General features: G+C 44.3%; 1 protein-coding gene and 1 long non-coding RNA gene across 9 annotated transcripts in view; both read right to left on the bottom strand.

Annotated features, from left to right (window-relative positions):
* YPEL2 (yippee like 2) overlaps window positions 1–17,634 on the bottom strand; it is a 39,488-nt gene that overhangs the window by 6,456 nt on the left and 15,398 nt on the right. For all 8 annotated transcript variants that reach the window (XR_012631687.1, XR_012631686.1, XR_012631688.1 and 5 more), the window contains 2 exons: window positions 1,235–1,278; window positions 341–449 (listed from right to left, as the gene is read on the bottom strand). Coding sequence is in view for 5 of the 8 variants with exons in the window: in XM_074890407.1 (XP_074746508.1) it covers window positions 341–449; window positions 1,235–1,278 (153 nt within the window). In the remaining 3 variants the exon portion in view is untranslated. The remainder of the gene's footprint in view (window positions 1–340; window positions 450–1,234; window positions 1,279–17,634) is intronic.
* On the bottom strand, window positions 1,285–17,630 carry LOC141952682 (uncharacterized). The gene is made up of 3 exons (XR_012631689.1): window positions 13,480–17,630; window positions 12,409–12,623; window positions 1,285–12,136 (listed from the first exon to the last, which is right to left on the bottom strand). It is a non-coding gene; the product is annotated as an uncharacterized LOC141952682 (long non-coding RNA).

Below are 17,634 nucleotides of genomic sequence, written 5' to 3'. Positions count from 1 at the left end.
GGGAAAAAAGACAATATGAACCACAAGACTGGCTGAAGTTATCCTCATTTACGTTAAGTACCACTAAGGGACACCCACCAAAACCAGGCTGACAGTGTACATTCTTAGTAAAATATACATTAGCCACAAAGAGCTCCTGCTCTGAGTGGATGCAACAAATACAAGACAGGAGGGAAAATGGAAACTCAGGAAAGAAAAAAGACGTGGCTACAGGCCAGAACCCACATTTCTGGTTCCCAAGTTAATGGTTTTTCCACAAGACCACGTTACCATACATACACCTTCAGAATGGGCTGGAGCAAAGATGTCCACAGGAAAAACAAATGATACTGATACTCACATATTTCCAACCCAGTGTGGTTTTGCAGTTTTCACAGTAAATATCTGCAACCGCATGTAATCCTGTTAATAACACCCGCTCCTCTGCAGGGCCACAACCCACATTAACTCTGGGGAAAAAGGAGAGATGCTCCCTATTAGTGTGTCTTTCCAAGACGCTACAATGAAGCTGACAGCAATTTTATTGCAGTATTTGAAAACATAAGCAAGAGGTTCAGGATACTGAGTACCACAGCTGTGCCCAAAAAAAAGATCTCTTACAGTTCCAGAACAGAATGAAAAGGTAAAATAGAATTTTTATCCAACTAAAAATTCTATAAAGCTTTGAACGGAAGATTAATAACATTCTAGTAAATTGCACTAATTATGCATTTGAGAAAGATTTTCATTTTCAAATTGATAAAATGGTACTTTTACTTTCCCAAATGGAAAATTGAAAAATGTAACTGAAATCAGCAGTTCTTCTGAAAGACATGCCAGCAGTGATCTCACCAAAACTACTTGCAGTTATCGGGAAAATTATACTTAATTTTTATGCTAGCTCTGAAAAGTAAGTTTGTATTTAGATATCATTTATTCTCTACATTTATGAAACTCTGACGCTTCGGTTCAACTACATTCTCTGAGAAGAGAATGACTCATCTGTTAGCTCTTATTTCTCAATCTGATGACGAAAAAATCACCTTGTCCTGGCTGCTTATCTGAGACCTCAACATTAAATCAAATATGAATCAGTGCTATTTCCTGCCTCTTTCTCCAACCATTTTCAGAAAGCTCCCAAGTCTTAGGCTGAGGTTTTCTAAAGGAAGACTGTCCTTTTGTTTTCTTCTTCACGAGGTTCTTCTTCAATCTATCCTAAGAGATGCAGAGGTGACACATACGAAGTTATACTCACACTGAATTGAAGAGGTATGCTCGTCCTTGGCTTCCTTGAAAGGACTGAAAGGCAAGAAAACAAAATTCAGTTGGCTTGTTGATAGAAATAAGGCTAAACCAGGACCTGCCCTCAACGGCTGCATTAATGGTCGTTATAGCAACCGCTAGCCAGGGCCTGAGAAACGCACATCGTTACAGCCTTTGAGATGGAACGAGCACAAAGCGCGGCGTCAGGAGGAGGTGAGCGCTGACGAACAGAGGTCTCGTCCGCAGGACGGGGACAGCTGCCTCCAGCTCTAATGCCTGCCCATTTCACAAGGAGTACTGGCAGCCTACTGGGAACTTCACCTGATATTACCAGCATTTCCAGCGCCATACGAGCCCAATGTACTTTCCAAGAGTTAAGTTGTTTTCTCTCTTACATCCCAGCAATGTCTATTTTCACCCTTTGAGTTCTGATAATGAATTTCACACTACTGCCTCCACCTTACCTAACGCAGCCTTGCTGCCAAATATTGATTCAAATTCTAAAAACAAGGTGCTCACGGAGGCTTCCCATTGCCCTGCCACAGTTCTGACACACCGCTGCTGCACACCAGGTAATCACCAGTCATGGCACATCCTCTCTGCCCCACATTTCCTCAGGATCTTAAACATCACCATGAAAAGGCAGCATTTTGAAGACAGTGGGGCAATGCCAGCCCGGCAGGACACTCCAGGTAGCCAGGACACTGCCAAGAGCCAGCGGGCTCCATTTGTGTCAAGTCTGTAACATTACCCCGTGCTGGTGCCTCGCTTACAAGAGCTGGTTCACACACAGCAAGTGCTACCTGCATTTTTAATGGACTTTGACAAGCACACACTGAATTAAACATTGGGTGCCTATGAGCAAGAGCACAGTTGCTCTGTACACAAGTTACCTTATGAGATACCTCAGCGAATGTATGCACTGAAGGGCACGGAGCTGGGAAAGTGAAAGAACAGCTTTCCTGGGCCATTTAATCCTCTACCTTCCCCCTCACCAGGAACCTTGGAATATTTAATGGTTTTCTTAAAACCTCAGCTTCTACAGATGAGTGAGGATTTCAGACTAAATACCCTTAAAAAGGGGGAGACAGAGTTCTGAGAGAAAAGAGAAACATTCAAGGTTTTACCTCCCCGGCCCACTAACACTGGTCATCTATTTAGTTAAGAGCAAATCGACCCTGGGGCAGCACAAATGTGGTCTCCCCACGCCACATAAAGCAACCTCTGGGGGGTCCCTGCCCTTCCCAGGTTGTCCCCTCCCATCAGTCCAGCCCTTGGGGTGCACCCCGACACCTGCCCAACCGCTGCCTCATGAAGAAGTTGAGTCAAAGCCACGCCTGAGAACCAGCAAGCCCACGGATGGGTCTGGACTCCACTGCTTACATCCACATACATCTGCATTAATCACCTGCCTCCTGCCTCCTCCGCACTGGGAAGGCCACTGCATGTTTCCAGTTAACTCCCAGAGCTGGGGTACCAACCCATTAGCTCCAGCGAGTATTTCTTGGGGTCACGACAAGCAGCTCTGGGCCAGACTGTAAGATGTTCTCTCCATCACAAGTCCTGTTCATGTGAAAGGCAGAGACGGAAAATTCACTCACCAACACAGGAGAACAAAACACTTTAAATGTGTGATTTAAAACGGCCCTGACAAGAGAACAATCACAGCCTGTCACGGTGTTTAGCCTGGTGCCCTTCCCGGTGTCAAGGTACTCTCCAGAAGTGGTGAAGGCCCACTGGAAGATCACCAATTGCAAGAACGTATGCCAAAAGCTCCTCACCACAGAGCAGAGGCACCGATGTGGGCAAACACAATGCCCCGGGGAACGCAGGCAGGGAGCCACAGCCAGCAGTGAAAGCTGCCTGTGAGGTCTGGATGGCAGCAAGGGCTCTACCAGCTATAAAGTCACTGCCTGGCAAAAAAAAAATTACTCAGTCCTGGAGGAATAACTGTTCTTCAGAGGAATCTGAAGCCCAAGTATTACTTGCCACCCAGGGCACAGAAGAGCCACTCTGGATTCAGAGAGGATGCCTGAGGCACTTGGATATCTCTTTCACTCAGACAAAAGCAGTGCCCTGAGGAATGCCTCTTTTCTTGGGAAGGAATTAAATAGGGCACATGGCTCAAGCATGTTTGTGTAATTGCATTTATTAGAGAAGCTTCTTTTAATCCTTCTGCAGCACTCAAGTTCTTTATTACTGTTATTGTCAGCTGGCTGATACCCCACATGCCAACGAGGTCTAGTCTGACTCCTACGAAACACACACTGCATTGTTTCAGCGTCCTGGGTGGTAAAGTAGGAACCCACACAAAGCTGATGTCCCCAGGCCAGAAAGAAGAGTCCCAGCCAGACCCAGGCAATGCTCTACCTTGCTACAGCAAAGGGCAGGGGCACTGGCTGTCCACGCTGCCCAAGAGGGATACCAGCCTGGAAGGATGGACTGTGGATGGGGTACAGGGATGAAACAGAAGGTCCCACAGCAACATATGTGCCATGAAAGAAAAATGAAAGCAGATGAAGCTTGCTAACCATCCAGTCCTTCCCAGTAAATAATTTTCCATAAACACCAAAGTGACTAAGTTTGCCAATAACAACAACCATGGGAGCAAAGTTTTTATTGGTACAGAAATAGGATTTTCCATTACTGCTGTACAAAGGCCTGTCTTTAATAAACAACAAACCCAAACCCATCAGCTTTGTGTTCGGGGCTCACTGGACACTATTCCAGCCCACTCCCAGTGGACAGTAGCATCCCTTCAGAGGTGCCCTTCCTTCCAGCTCAAGCCAGTGCTGTAGGGTACCTAAGGGTGGTCACTGCAAAAAAAACACATTAATTATCTCTTGCCCAAGCAGAATTTTTCAACATACCACTGCTCAGCTTTCAGTGCTGCTGCCTGTCTTCACATTCACCCTCCAGCTAGCTAAGGATTTGGCAAATCATATAAAAAGAAGTGAGAGAAGTCTGGCAACCACCCCGAGTTCACCAGTGCGTTTGCTCTCCGCAAGACTAAGCTGACTGTATGTTTATAAAGGTAACACAGGTTTTATCTGGGTGTTATAACCTCAGCATTTTCTGGAGATGCTCCTTCTCTTCTGGCACTCCAGAAAAATTGCACATGCTCTAACGAGTGCTATGAAATCAGAAGAAACAGATATATTTATACACAAACAGATGTTCTTTTCTTTGGTTTTGCTTTGGGGTTTTTTTTAAGAAACAAAGAGATTTCCACAACACGCTTGGTTTTCACTGAACAGTGACAGTCAGCAGTAAGACCTCCTTTCTGTGGTATGCATTCATCTATGTAGATTTGCTTGATACACACTCAAAGGTGTATCTCACACGCATGCTTATAAATCCAGACTTATTCTCTAAAACAACAGCTCCTGGCATCACTTTCCAGCTGAAAGAAATGGAAAGGATTTTTTTTGTTGTTGTTTCCCACTGAAAGCCCAAGCACATATTTCTCTCTGCACTGCTAACGCTCAATGTCTGGCTGGAAACACATCTGTATATGCCAGCAACAAAACTCTCCCTCCCCATCCTGCCCGAGCCCTCTAAAAAACAATACAAGGTTTTGAGATGTGCAATGCACAACAGCTTATTCCTCCTGACTACTCGCATCCAAAAACCCTCCCTGCTCCTGGGTGCTCCACTCAGCACGGAGGCATCTAAAAGCTGTAGGGCCTAAGGAGTGCTGATATCAGTACCCAGGTGGGAAACCACAAGCCCGGAGTCAGCTATTTGGCTGCAGATCCTCGCCTGCCAAGCTGTCTTTCGTTACGGCAGAAGCTCCATGTTAAGATGCCTTTGGCAGCTGCTCTGGTTTAAGAAGTTCCTATCATCCAATTTACAGACGCTCATTATGGCCCCCTCAGCTGTGCTGATTCCAAATTAGATCTGTGAAATCATTATTTTTAAAAACAAATACTTTGTGGGGGGTGGGTGGGCTTGAGGTAAATAGCTTTTTCTTCTTGTACCCTATCATGGATCCAGTTTAAAGGGCAATCACACAGACTACTTAATAATCACAGCATGGGGGCAGACACAAGTCGTTGGGAGTAGGAAGCTCTCAAACTAAATTTGCTGGCAAAGAACCACAGTGCAGAACTGCAGCTCTAGTGAGAGACAGTCTGCAGGGTAGCGAGTTTGGGTTTCACAGACGCTGTTAAACCAGATCTGCCACAGAAGGAAGCGTAACGTTCAGCCAGCGTCTAAGAAGCGCCAGCTCCTTTGTGGCAGACACATTCTGCCCCTTAGAGATGGACTCAGCCTGCAAGACTCAAAGCTGAATCCTTACATATTCAACACCCATGACCTTGGGAGCTGTCATTTTGGTTTAGCCCATTTGTTATATTCTGGCCTCAATATGAAATGCTGAATCTACCACTCTGTTTGCTCTGAACAAGATGCATGACTCCTTCAGAGCCTTCTTCAGCAGAGCAACAGCACACAGATGCATTCAGAGAAGGGCAGTGCCCCTCCACCACTCCAGCCTGTTTCACATTCCACCTGCCTTCCCACTGCCACCAGACCTTTGCACTTGCACGTTCCTGTTACCGGTGACCGCTGAAGACACAGAAGGAAATTTTTACATTCAATCAGTACAGCCAGGGAAAGGCATGAATTCTGAATGTGCTCCAAACACGCCTACACACCATACCCCTTTTCCCTAGTACCTACAGCTTCTCATTCACTGCACAGCCCACTCAGCAGTTCCACACACTGAACAGATGACAGGATTAATACCGCAGGTCTTTGTGACAGCATTCGACAATAGGCTAAACACAAAAAGAGCTGGCTGGAATCATCTGGAAAAATAGAAAGCAGTTGCCAGGACTAAATGGCTACATACTGATGCTTGTTCTCTGCAGACTGCAGCAGAGAAAACCCCCACTTACCTATATCCAGCTGGCAGCCTTTTAAGAAACTAATAAAACAAAAATGAAAAGGCAACTGGTCCTGAAGAGGTACAAGAGGAAAAAGGAACAGAGTGTGCCCCTCCACGCTACGCTCTTGAAAGCTACAAATAATTCTCACTGCAAGGATGCAAACAGGAACAGAGGGCCCAAAGCCACCGCCGGAGATCAACGGCAGTCGGCACGTCCTAGGCAATGTGAAATGGTAGCATCAGGAGAAGCCAAATGACTACAGCCATCTGGACTTTTCAAAAAAAGGACATGTTTTCTGTGCTTGTGATATCCCCACCGGGACAGAGCAATTCAGTGAGTGAGAGAAACAGTATTACAAACTCCCAGGTTTAAGAGGCACTGAAGTCTGTGTGAGAAAAATTCATCCAACGATCTATTCAGACATAGCTCTCTTATCACTTATTTCCCACCTACACATACAGCTTTTAAGTTACTACAGTCATTTGCACAACACCGACTGTTAGATTTATCTATTCTTGCTGCCAATTTAACCCTTAAACGTCTAAGGATGAGATGTTCTCATGAAATACAATTTGAATAGGGAGACGAGACCTTTAAGTATGACCAAAGCATGATGTCAATCCAGCTGGAGTGCACGTGAATTTGCATATAAAGATATGATCCAAAACACAGGCTCTCCTCACACTCATCCCACTCCCTCCAGAATTTAATCCCAAATCCTATCAGCTGCTATCCCACCTAACAACCAACACCACACAGAAAGCTCTGCCTTGATGGCACCTTTCAAGCCATATTAATTATGGCAATAACGATTTGATTAAAGAGGCCTGCAATGTGTTTAGAAGAACCACTATGCCTGGTAACTACACTAGGTGTATGACAACTCTACAAGGAGGTTACCTGTGAGACACTGCACGGTGGAAAGTTGGGAAAATATAACCATGAAAATACCTGCTGCAGATTCTGGGGTCTGCCCTAGACAGCACGAGCCATTTCAACCATCTACTTGCATCATACTCAAGTACTTCCCAAGGGAGCACGAGTTCAATTACTTGGTCCCTGTATCCGCACAGACTATAGAGACCTCCTCGGGGTTCATTAATTCCACCTTGTTCTTCCTCACAGAAGGGACAGTCAATGATCAGATTAAACTGAGATTCAATTCTGCTCCGATTATGCGAGATACAGACCCACATCAAGGGAACTGGTTACATTATTCCACCTGATGCACAGATGTGACCTTACGCTGTTCAAACTGCATTCCTGAGTTTTAATTGAGTTTTAACACGGGTCCTTAATGCTATTTAAAGCCCAAAGTCAATACGGAATTAGTGGACCAACCTCATCTCTGAAGTAATTCAATTAATTCAGCACGGCCTTATTCCCCAGCAGTTTACATTGCTGTGCGAATACACAGTGAGTAACTACCAGTCTGCCATGTTTCATCCGAGGAACAGCTACATCTGAGCAGTTTTACACAGTGTTTGTGTCTCAGGTTATGTAGTCTGTGAAGAGGAAGGTGCACAAACTGGAAAGATGGAAGACGTTACTACTTTTTTTTATTATTATTCTGATGCGAGATCTTCTTACAATCTTTTAGTCTGCCTCCTGGCAGCAGCAGGTGTTCATTCAACCCCCTCATTCCCCCCACACCCGACGCAAGCAGGGGCGAGCTGTGTTTCTGATAAGAGCCTTTTGTCCTAACAGGAACCAACTCAGCACTTTCACCACACAGGATAGGTGGGGAGAGACTGCAGCCAGACAGTGCAAAAGGTCTGAACACACACCCGCAAAAATACCAGCAGGCTATCCCGCTGGCATCCCCTCTGCCTCCCGTGAAATAAATTCTCCGCTGCTCGGAAAAAGGCTGTATGGTGACGCTGTCAGGGAAAAGGTCAATGTTACGGGGCAAATTATCAGTGACTGAAGAACCTCACGCTTCTGCTACATCCCACTTTTGCGGGGAAAGCATCAATTCCTGCTTTGTGTTTGAGAAGAGAACCTTTACCCCTTGTAACTGTTTGATGTTGCAGAAGAAATCTGGATGAGCTGGGTCCAAGTCCTCTGTCCCCTGTGCCACAACCAGAAGAGACTGAGGGCAGACTTTTCAAAAAGGCTGAAAGAATTTAGCTGTCACGGCCAGCCGAAACCATCTTCAGACCTACTCACACCTGCAAGAGTCATTCAGCACTCATGCAGATTTCACATCACAAACTGCTTTGCTCTGAAATCCAAGTGTTCCAGTGCTACATGCCAGCCTCCCCACTCCTGATCCTTAAAATACTCAGCTTGGCTCAAAATTCCGGCAAATTTAAGTAGTAGTTGATTTTAAATTTTTTTTTTTAAATAAAGATTTTTTTTTGTTTGGTTTGGTTTGTTTTTTAAAGTGAGATTCTCTCATCTTTTCACGTTGCTAGGAGCTGAAACTGTGAGAAATCAGCACTGTTCACAAGACTCCCAAAAACGCTAAGGAAAAAGTATCATGAACTGCAAGAAGATGGTCGGCGCACACTCTGCAGAGTTATCTCCGTAACATCAACGCTGCTCACAAAGACGGAAAACAAATGGGACCGTACAGATGCCTGATCCCATCGGAAGCGAGCCATGAAATGCTGCTCTGTCCTGTTCATCGCAGCGGTTCTCAACACACGTCAGCACAACACGAAGGTGACACCGATGCTCCGATGGGGCTGTGTTGCTCCCAGGCAGAGAGGCTGTACAAACTGATTTAAATGGGTCAGGATCCAGGAGCAAATTCCCAGTTATTAATTCATGTGTCAGTAGGGCTGTCCATTATCACCGGGGGGGGGCGGAGAGCAAGAGATACCTTTCAAAGGGAACTTCTACATTGCAGTTGCAGAGGAGAGATCTCTTTGGAGGCTTTGCAATTAATGAAGATCAGTATTTAGGGAAATACAAATTGCCTAAAACTGAGGTTTTCATTTTTTCTGAAGTGCCTAGATTTCTAACACATTTAAGCCACAGCTCTGCTAAGCTAAAGCCTGAGCAAAGCTCTGCAAAGCACGTAAAAATGCAGAAAGTAGTTGCAAACTGCTCTATCCTCTTCTCCCTCGAACACGCCTGGCAGGCTCCCCTCCAGACTTTTGACTCAGTTCAAACGCAACGCTCTTGCGTCTCCTCGTGTTATCATGAACCCCGCACTATCCAGCCTCCTTATTAACGCCTTGGGCTCCTGGACGCTGCTCTTATTTATTTTTAAATGTGTTTTTAGCCCGCAGACTTCAAAGTGAAATTTTAAAATGTGAATGCTAAAGGCGCAAACAAGTGAAGGCAAATAAAAAACACACCAAATTTATTACCTCTATAAAAGTTCATAATGTTTTGGGGCTTCTCTTGTGATTTTGATGGTCTCTGGTTGCTGCTGCTATTGTGATTTGGAACTTGACTTTGAGATAAGAAAGAATGGAAATACTGTGGGAAACAAAGCAGATGCGGTATTTACTTTTAAAAGAATTACTCTGATTTATTTAGGGGGCACACAAAACCAGAGCAGCTTCAGGAGACAGATCCCTCTCTTCTCTGCAGCCCAAGCAGGGAAGATGGATGCGTGTGACTAAGAGCCCTGCAGCCCACGAGAGCAGGGAGCACAGGCACTGCAGCAGGGAGCGACCGCTCCCTTCCTCTCCTGTTCACCTTCCCTCTGCCAAAGGAAACCCCATTCCTGCATTAAGGGAGCACTGGGCAGACCAGAGGAAGAAGGGCAGCACAGCTTCTGCAAGCAGGGATGGCTGCCACATGCCCCCATTTCAGATCAAGAATTCAAGATTTACTGGAGGCCTTGCAGATTGGAAGGGAATTTAGCATCGAGTTCTTTGACCAGGTCCAGCTGTCATCTTGTGGGGTATACACTTCTGCTCCATCTCTTCCACTGCTCCTTGCGGCCAGGGAACAAAATGCTGTATAATACCCATAACAGTGCAGGTAAAACTCTCTTCTATTTCATGGGAAACCAACCTCTCTGGCGGGGAGAGTTAAAAGAGATCTAGGCTTTTCTAATGATCTCCACCAACTTCTGGAACTACACATGCATTGACACCAGACTGCTTAATCAGGCAAAAATACGAGCAAGTGCATTGCCTAAGGAGCATTTTTAACCCCATGGGAAGAGGGAATGAGGAGAAAGGGTAGCCGTATGTCTTAGAGAGCTGCTTCTTTTCCCACATAGAGCACTCCAAATGATAAGCCAAGACAACCCATGACAGCAACACGAGATTAGAAAGAGGAAGCCACAAATTCATGTACACTGAAAGATCACAGGTTAATTCCTGCTGGACAATAAGTAGAAGACCACTTGCAACAGAAGACTGACATTTACCCAACAATAAACCAAAGAAAACTACCAAGGTATGCCTGCTGGCAGAAGCGATGTTTGTTCATATGAAGTGCACCGAGCTTCTCCCATGAACGCTGCCACGAGCCCTGGAGGAGGGCAGGCCATCTCCCACACGCAGTGCCTGAAAGGAGATAGAAAGCTCCACATTCACTGTCTGATCTAGATGACATGGGATGGGAGAAGGAAATGAAAACCTGCATCTTCCAGGTCTTCATGCTGGGCCTCGGGCCATACTGCTGGTTAACCCTGATACCTCCACGGCCTCATTCCCAACAGACACCAGCACTCCCAGATCTGCAGGAAGTTCAAGGGAGTTGAGGTGAGTTTGGCATCTCTGGCACTTCAGTCATCAGTGACACCCACTGAATGCAAGCCTTTACGTTTTGGTATGTAGAAGGGCAATATGGACAGAAGCATTTTGTTATTTACTGTGAAAAACAACAGAAGATGACAACAAAACCCAGCGGTGTCTTTCTGGATAGAGACATGAAAAATGCATTTTATTCTGGTGAATCTGCAATTGCTGCAGCAGGAGCTGTGGGGTTCTTCCCCCATTTTTGAGAGCTGCTGTCTTCCTGTAGGTCGATGCCAGCTCAAAACATCCAACAATCAAGTCATTTTATAAAGGAGTGGCAGGGGGGAGGGTAAAGCCCTTTCTTTCCACATTAATTATTGCTACTGCATGAGTTTTAGAGATAAACACAAGACAGAACTGGGATGGAAGATGGAAACTGCTAATGCAACAAGTTATTTAATTAGCAGCATAATAGTGACTGTCCATGTATCAGTGGAATACTGTATTCCATTAACGCAGCTGCTAAACTCACAATGGCACCACTACTGACAATGAGAGCAGACTTGCTTTTCAGCAAAAGCAAATCTGTCCACAGCAGCAGCTCTTCTCTGTCCCTGGATAAGATCCACTGCAGTGAGATGAAGCCACCATATGTACACCTTACTGCTGAAAAGGTTCATCAAAAGTTATCCTTTGTTGTTTAATCTCCTGCCTAAATTCTGAATGTTCGTGTCTACTACAAAACAAGTGTTGTGGTACTGAAATTTATTACTGTGGATGTGCCCTCTACGGAAATTGAACAAAAATGTGTGGACCAGAGGACAGGTCCCCAGACACCGAGGTCTCTCAGCCATGCCAGAGTGCAGGACAGACCCAGCCTCTTCCAGATCAGAGATCACAGCAGACCACACGTGTACCCTGCATTTCTCCCCAGCCTCCCCCGTCAGAGCTGGGTGGAAATGAGGCGTTCATATTTGAGATACTCCATAAGCAACTAAGATTAATCTGATTTTAACTCATTCCTTCCATGGCAATCACTGCTGAAAGGAGAGTGATCACTGGAAATCTTCCAATTCCAGGTTTCAGGTAAAGACAGTCTGTTTCTACCTTTGTTATTGCTACTTATTCTAACAGTTGTGATTTCCATGCAAACACACTGTGTATTTTAAGAGAGAAGACTCTGGGTGGAGTTTCCTTGTGCACTTGAGCTTCAGTCCTTGCCCATTTCAGTTCTGCTGGATGAGAAAAACTGTCAGGCCAAACACCTCTGACAGACGGATGCTGAGGCCCCTCTCCAGGAGAGGCCAGACTCCTAGAGAGATCTGCTTCTTGCTGGCAGACTTAACAGCTCCCCTAAAACAGATGAAGCCCTCTGATAGCATTTCCTGCTACTATAAAATGAGACTGCAATAGAAATTATCGCAAGAGACTCCTCCTGAGAAGTCAGAGTCTTCTCCCCAAGAGGCAGCAGGTGAAAAAGCCCCCCCGGCGTAGCCCCACCCCCCGCTCATGTGCACGTGTGACTAAATTATAGATTAAACCAGAGGTCTCAGAGTTGTGAGATTCATATCAGCGTTTTTCCTGGGCTCATTCTTACAACCATAAATCAGATTAAAAGTACACACCTGCATGGGAAGTTCATAGGGCAGCTCACCCCATCAGCAAGCCTTCGAGCCTGCTGGCATTTCCTCCTCTTCCAACTGCAAGGGCCAACAACTGAAACACCCAGCGAACCCAGGAAGGCTCAGACCTGATCAACTCCGTGCTCCAGTTGTTCAGGATTTGCAGCAGTTGCAGCAAAAACCCTGATGATTCACTGTCCTTCGTCCCTGGCAGTTCCCTGGATAATAAATGGGAACAATATTTTATTTATGCCCAGGTCATCAATTCTAAGGCAGAGGAAGCAGCAGATGAAAGGAGAGTTATTTCCATAAAGAAAGTGATGGATTAGAAAAATCCATTTTTACCCTGTCCCTCCTCCTTGACAGGGAATTCTAAACTGTTTTGACTTATTACTTTTTTCCTTCTTTTTGGATCAGAATTAAGTATTTTAAAATCACATAGCAATTAATTGCTGTGTAAACACAATTATACAAGGAGGTACAAATTACCTTGGGCTCATTCTATTAAACAACCGCATCCTGACTAAATCAGAGGCCTGATCCTGACTGTCTTCAGATCCCATTACAGACAGTAGGAACTGAGGGAGCACAGTGACTTGTAGGATAAGCCCCAGAGGAAGCAATTACACAGGACAGAAAGATCTAATTTAGGTAGCTGTACTATGGAATAGATACTACAAATACTCATTACACAGCTCAGATTTCATATCCTGACTTTTTCCTGCAAAGGGCATTTTTGTTTGTTTGTTCCCTCTCACATAAAGGCTGTGCAGAGCTGATGAGAGGTACTCCAGTGACAGCCTTCAAGACCCACTCCCCTCCTCCCTGCTGCAATACAGGCCAGCAACAGCAAGGACAGCAAGCACCAATCTGTCTAGTAAAGGTCCTGGGGATGAGTCTGATTGCAAGAGTTCCTCTGCCTAATCCATGCTCGATCTGGTCAAAACGCTAAAGGAAAAGGTTCCCACCATTTAATAATTTTGATGACACATTGTTCTACTGTAAACTGAAGTCCTCTCAACCTGCATTTTAATTTTAAACTTAATGCAAGCTAAGAACTACAAGATACCTTACCCCAAGTTCACAGCAGTGAAGTGTGAAGCTAAAAATCTCTAATGACATCTCACAGAACTGCTTTGCTGGTCATCACTTTCAGCCTGAACTCCAGCAATACTTGCAATTAAGAGCAAGCTCTGAATAATACCTAAAAGTGACAATTCATTAGGGAACAAGAGCTGAAAAACAGGATCCAAAAGTTACTGGACAGCTTCTAGAAATGTGCATAAAATTGACAAACCTGATGCATAAAGAGCTAAGAGCAAATAAGTGAACAGAAGCTTTCTGTGCGGTGCTGAGCCAGAAAGACTAATACAATTATGAAATGTGTACGCTGTAAAGATGTTATTGCTGAGTGTGAGGCTGGAACAATGAGACCAGCCCTGTTTCCATTCCTAAAAAGACATTGAAATGCTGAAGATGTAGAAAAGAACCACAAAAATTACATAGAACTGGAAAAAATAACATTGCACCATGACTAAATTGAATCTGTTTAGCCTATCAAAAAAATGATCAGGAGTGACCTTGGTTACTGTATACCACAACCTCCTACAGGGAGAAGTAGTAGGTACTACGGATCTATTTCATTAGCAAAAAAAAGAAAATAATGGCAAATGACGGGAAGCACAAGCCAGACAAATCCAAATTCCAAGTCTCCAATTTTTAATAGTAAGGATGATTAACCACTGGAAAAAATGACCAAGGGGAGCTGTGAATTTTCCCTCTTGAAGTCTTCAAATCAAGACTAAATGCTTTTTCTGAAAGACATGCTGCAATCATGATGAAATCCACTGGCCCGTGTTCTAGAGGAGGTCAGATGTGATAGCTCCTCCTGGCCTTAAGAGTTCATGACCGTGAAGCTGGGAACTTAAATTCATATTTGGGAAGAAACAAGATTTACTTTTAAAGCAAGAATAAACCCCATGTAACGAAAAATAGTAAGAACTTTACCCATGAAAGGGGAATACTCTCCTTACCTCACACACAGTTTTTTCCTACGATGGAAATGCAGGATTTTCACTTGACTACTCTTGGACACTCAGTAACTGCCTCTTTCTTTTTCCATTAGATTAAAGTTTTGAAACCGCCACATTGTAATTTTAGGATTATTGTTTTAGCGTGTGTGCATGCTCCCTCCACCCAGCAAATAACTTCATATCTTCAAGGTGAACTGACATACAAATATCAGCTGGTTCATGAGAAGTAAACCACTAAGAACATTACACACTGCCTTGCCCACATACTCAGAAAACAGAACGCACAACAATTGCTGCTTACTTCACCTATACACGGTGCATCAAGTGCTTCAAAGTAGCTGAATTCATCCACAACTTATCTGAACGCCACCATCAAAGTTTCAAATCCTTTGAAGATCCCCCAGTTGCAACATGGAACAAAGTTTGATGCTTTCAGTGTGTCACAAAGCTCTCCAAGAGGCTGTTGTACCAACACACCCGGGCTCCAGCAGTCTGCTGCCCAGGGAAGCAGCTAGGTCAGTGATTGGGAGTGAGGTTTGCTTACAAACCTTCCAACTCCTGCCTGAGAAGATAGAAAAGAGAGCTTCTAAGTGTTCCCTAGCCAACAATCCAACCCCAATTGGGAAAGTCAAGCACACACAAGGTCTTTGGTTTTTTCTAAATTCTCTGTGCTGGAGGAGCTGCAGCCTTTTGTGTTGAAGAATTTCACATTCATGTTCAGTAAGGGTCCCATGCAGACATCAAAGGAAAAATATTAAACTTCCTCAGCAAGCCTTAGGCTAACTTCAGAGGATACATCACTGCATAATGTTTAGCAGTTGGATCACAGTAATTCATGAAAAAAAGAAACTGCAGGACGCCCACAAGACATTCTCTACATATTTCCATAATCAGGGACATTTCTGCTGAATTACTGTTCACATAGCAAAAAAAGACAGCAACCAAGACACTAACTTGGCTGTGTTCAGCCTGTATCTCTCTGCTCTTGTTCCCATCCTTTTTTACTGGGTACTGGGTATATATGAATTCAAACAGAAAAGGCTGACAAAGAATTTTAATAGCACAGAGTAGGTAGAAACCAGCATCACATCTGCCTCTTTGAGAAAGAGAAGAGATGCTATTTACACTGTTGAGTGTCTATTATATTAGCTGTTCCCCCAGGCCCCACTAGAAGATGATGCAGAAGGCACATTTCTCCTTCCTGGAGAGGTTTTGCCACTGTAGATTATCAAATACTTATTTTTCTTAAACATTCTAAAAATCATGGGATGTTTTGCCTGGGAAGGATAAACGTAACAACATGTATCCTTCACTTGCTTTTTGGCAATTGGAAGGCATTGAAATACGCTTTTTAACTACAGTCGCCTGGCATGGTATTTTTGTTTTTACAGTAAAGCCAAAGATGATTAGAACACACTGTACTAATTCATAAGAGCAGGCAGTACCTGCTCCAAAGCTTTATCTTCCAAGCAGCCCGGACAAAACAGCAGCATTTCAATTGTACAGGTAGGGAAAAGAGGAACAAAGACATTAAGTGACCGACTCAAGGTCACGCAGGAATCTGTTGCAGGGCAAGGTTGAGTTCCCAAAGTCTCAGGCCACTTAGGCATTGGAAAAAGCCACGAAACAAGAGTATGTACTAAATTTGGCACAGATTTTTAAATGATGCATTGCTACAAGGGAGCGAGAATCTCCACTCATGCTAACCCAGACACCAAAGGAACATATAAAGGAAAACTAGTTACTCCACCCAGTCTATCTGATCACCTTATATTTCCTAAGTCAATAGACCTTTCTTGGCCAGACAATCCAACCCACAATTCAGATCTTATTACAAATCAGACATACTAAACCACTTTCTCCCTCTGGCTGCAGAAGATAAAAGGCCAAGTAAGCAGGCAACATTTTGGTAACTGGCTTCATGTAACAGCTTTGGATTTTCTTAAAAGCCTCAGCATCGATTATTTCCTTTAAATAGCAATGGCTTATTGAGAAACCTTCTACACATTTTAATGCACAAGGTTTTCTTAAGTAGAAAAGAAAGCAAAAACTGCCCTGCCAAGGCATATTTGTCAAAGAGTTTCAGATACCCAGCCCTGGCAAAACACTTTGAAGTCAGAGTAAATTAACACTGGTGCTGAAGGGCTAAGGGAGGAAACTTGGAGATGAAGAGGAAATAAAGACTGACACAGAACAATACTGGGATTCAGCTCCAGTTTGTGTTTCAGCCAAAGGCATGAGCCAGTGCTGCAATTTGTATGTATCCAAAGGAGCTAAAAGCTCATGGCATGCAAAGCAGCACAGCTCTCGTGTGGTCTCTGCACAACTTGGGGCAAGAGGAATAGAGGAATTAATTTCATCAAGCCAAATCACCAACACCCTGCTGTTACATAAAAGCCTGTTTTCTGGGGAATGTTTCCAAAGATGGTGTCATTTGGGCTGTTTTGATTAAAGTGACATAGTCAGGTTCAAGATGGGATACACTGCAGACTGAGAAACACTCCGGTTTGACAAAATCTCCCACTCCCTTTTCAATCCTCATGGCACTTGTTTCTTCCTTCCGTTCGCCACATTTTCATACGGAAAACAAGCGCAGCAATTGCACTGCCTGGTTCTCAGATGCTAATACACTGCTGTGATGAAATATCTGCAGAAGGCCTCAGGGAGATGTTTAAAACCTAACTCAAACAGATAAAAAGATGACTATTTAAGTTTGCCTGGGAAAGTTTCTACGCATATTGGAAACCCCCTGAGGCAGGGACTGCCCTTCTGTTCTCAGTTTAATAGCCAAGTTGTACAAATTACGATTGCACAATTACTTTTATAAGGTTTTCAATTACACAAATAATATATCTTATTAGGGATTATATCTCTGAGAAATAAAACCTAAAACCCCAAACCCTTTGCATTCAAGCTGCATGACCCACTAGTATTCCACCAGCAATGCGGTCCCAGCACTAATTGACACCACAGTCTACAATGAACTTTTAGAACGAGCAGATACAAGCGCCGCAGCGCACTGTAGTTAATACTTCCATGACTTAATACACACAGACTTACATTGTGCTTTCATACCTTCCCTCTCATGTCCATATTTTAGCAGTCAGCATTCCTGGGCAGTTTCTGCATGCCTCGACGGCTAGAGGCTCAAATTCCAAGCAGTCTGCAGCACTGGTATTACCCTGCTGGAAGCTAC

Source organism: Strix uralensis, chromosome 20 (assembly GCF_047716275.1).
Source record: "Strix uralensis isolate ZFMK-TIS-50842 chromosome 20, bStrUra1, whole genome shotgun sequence".
Classification (NCBI taxonomy): domain Eukaryota; kingdom Metazoa; phylum Chordata; class Aves; order Strigiformes; family Strigidae; genus Strix; species Strix uralensis.
The sequence above is the reverse complement of the archived record's forward strand: the minus strand, read 5'-3'. Positions and strand labels throughout refer to the sequence as shown.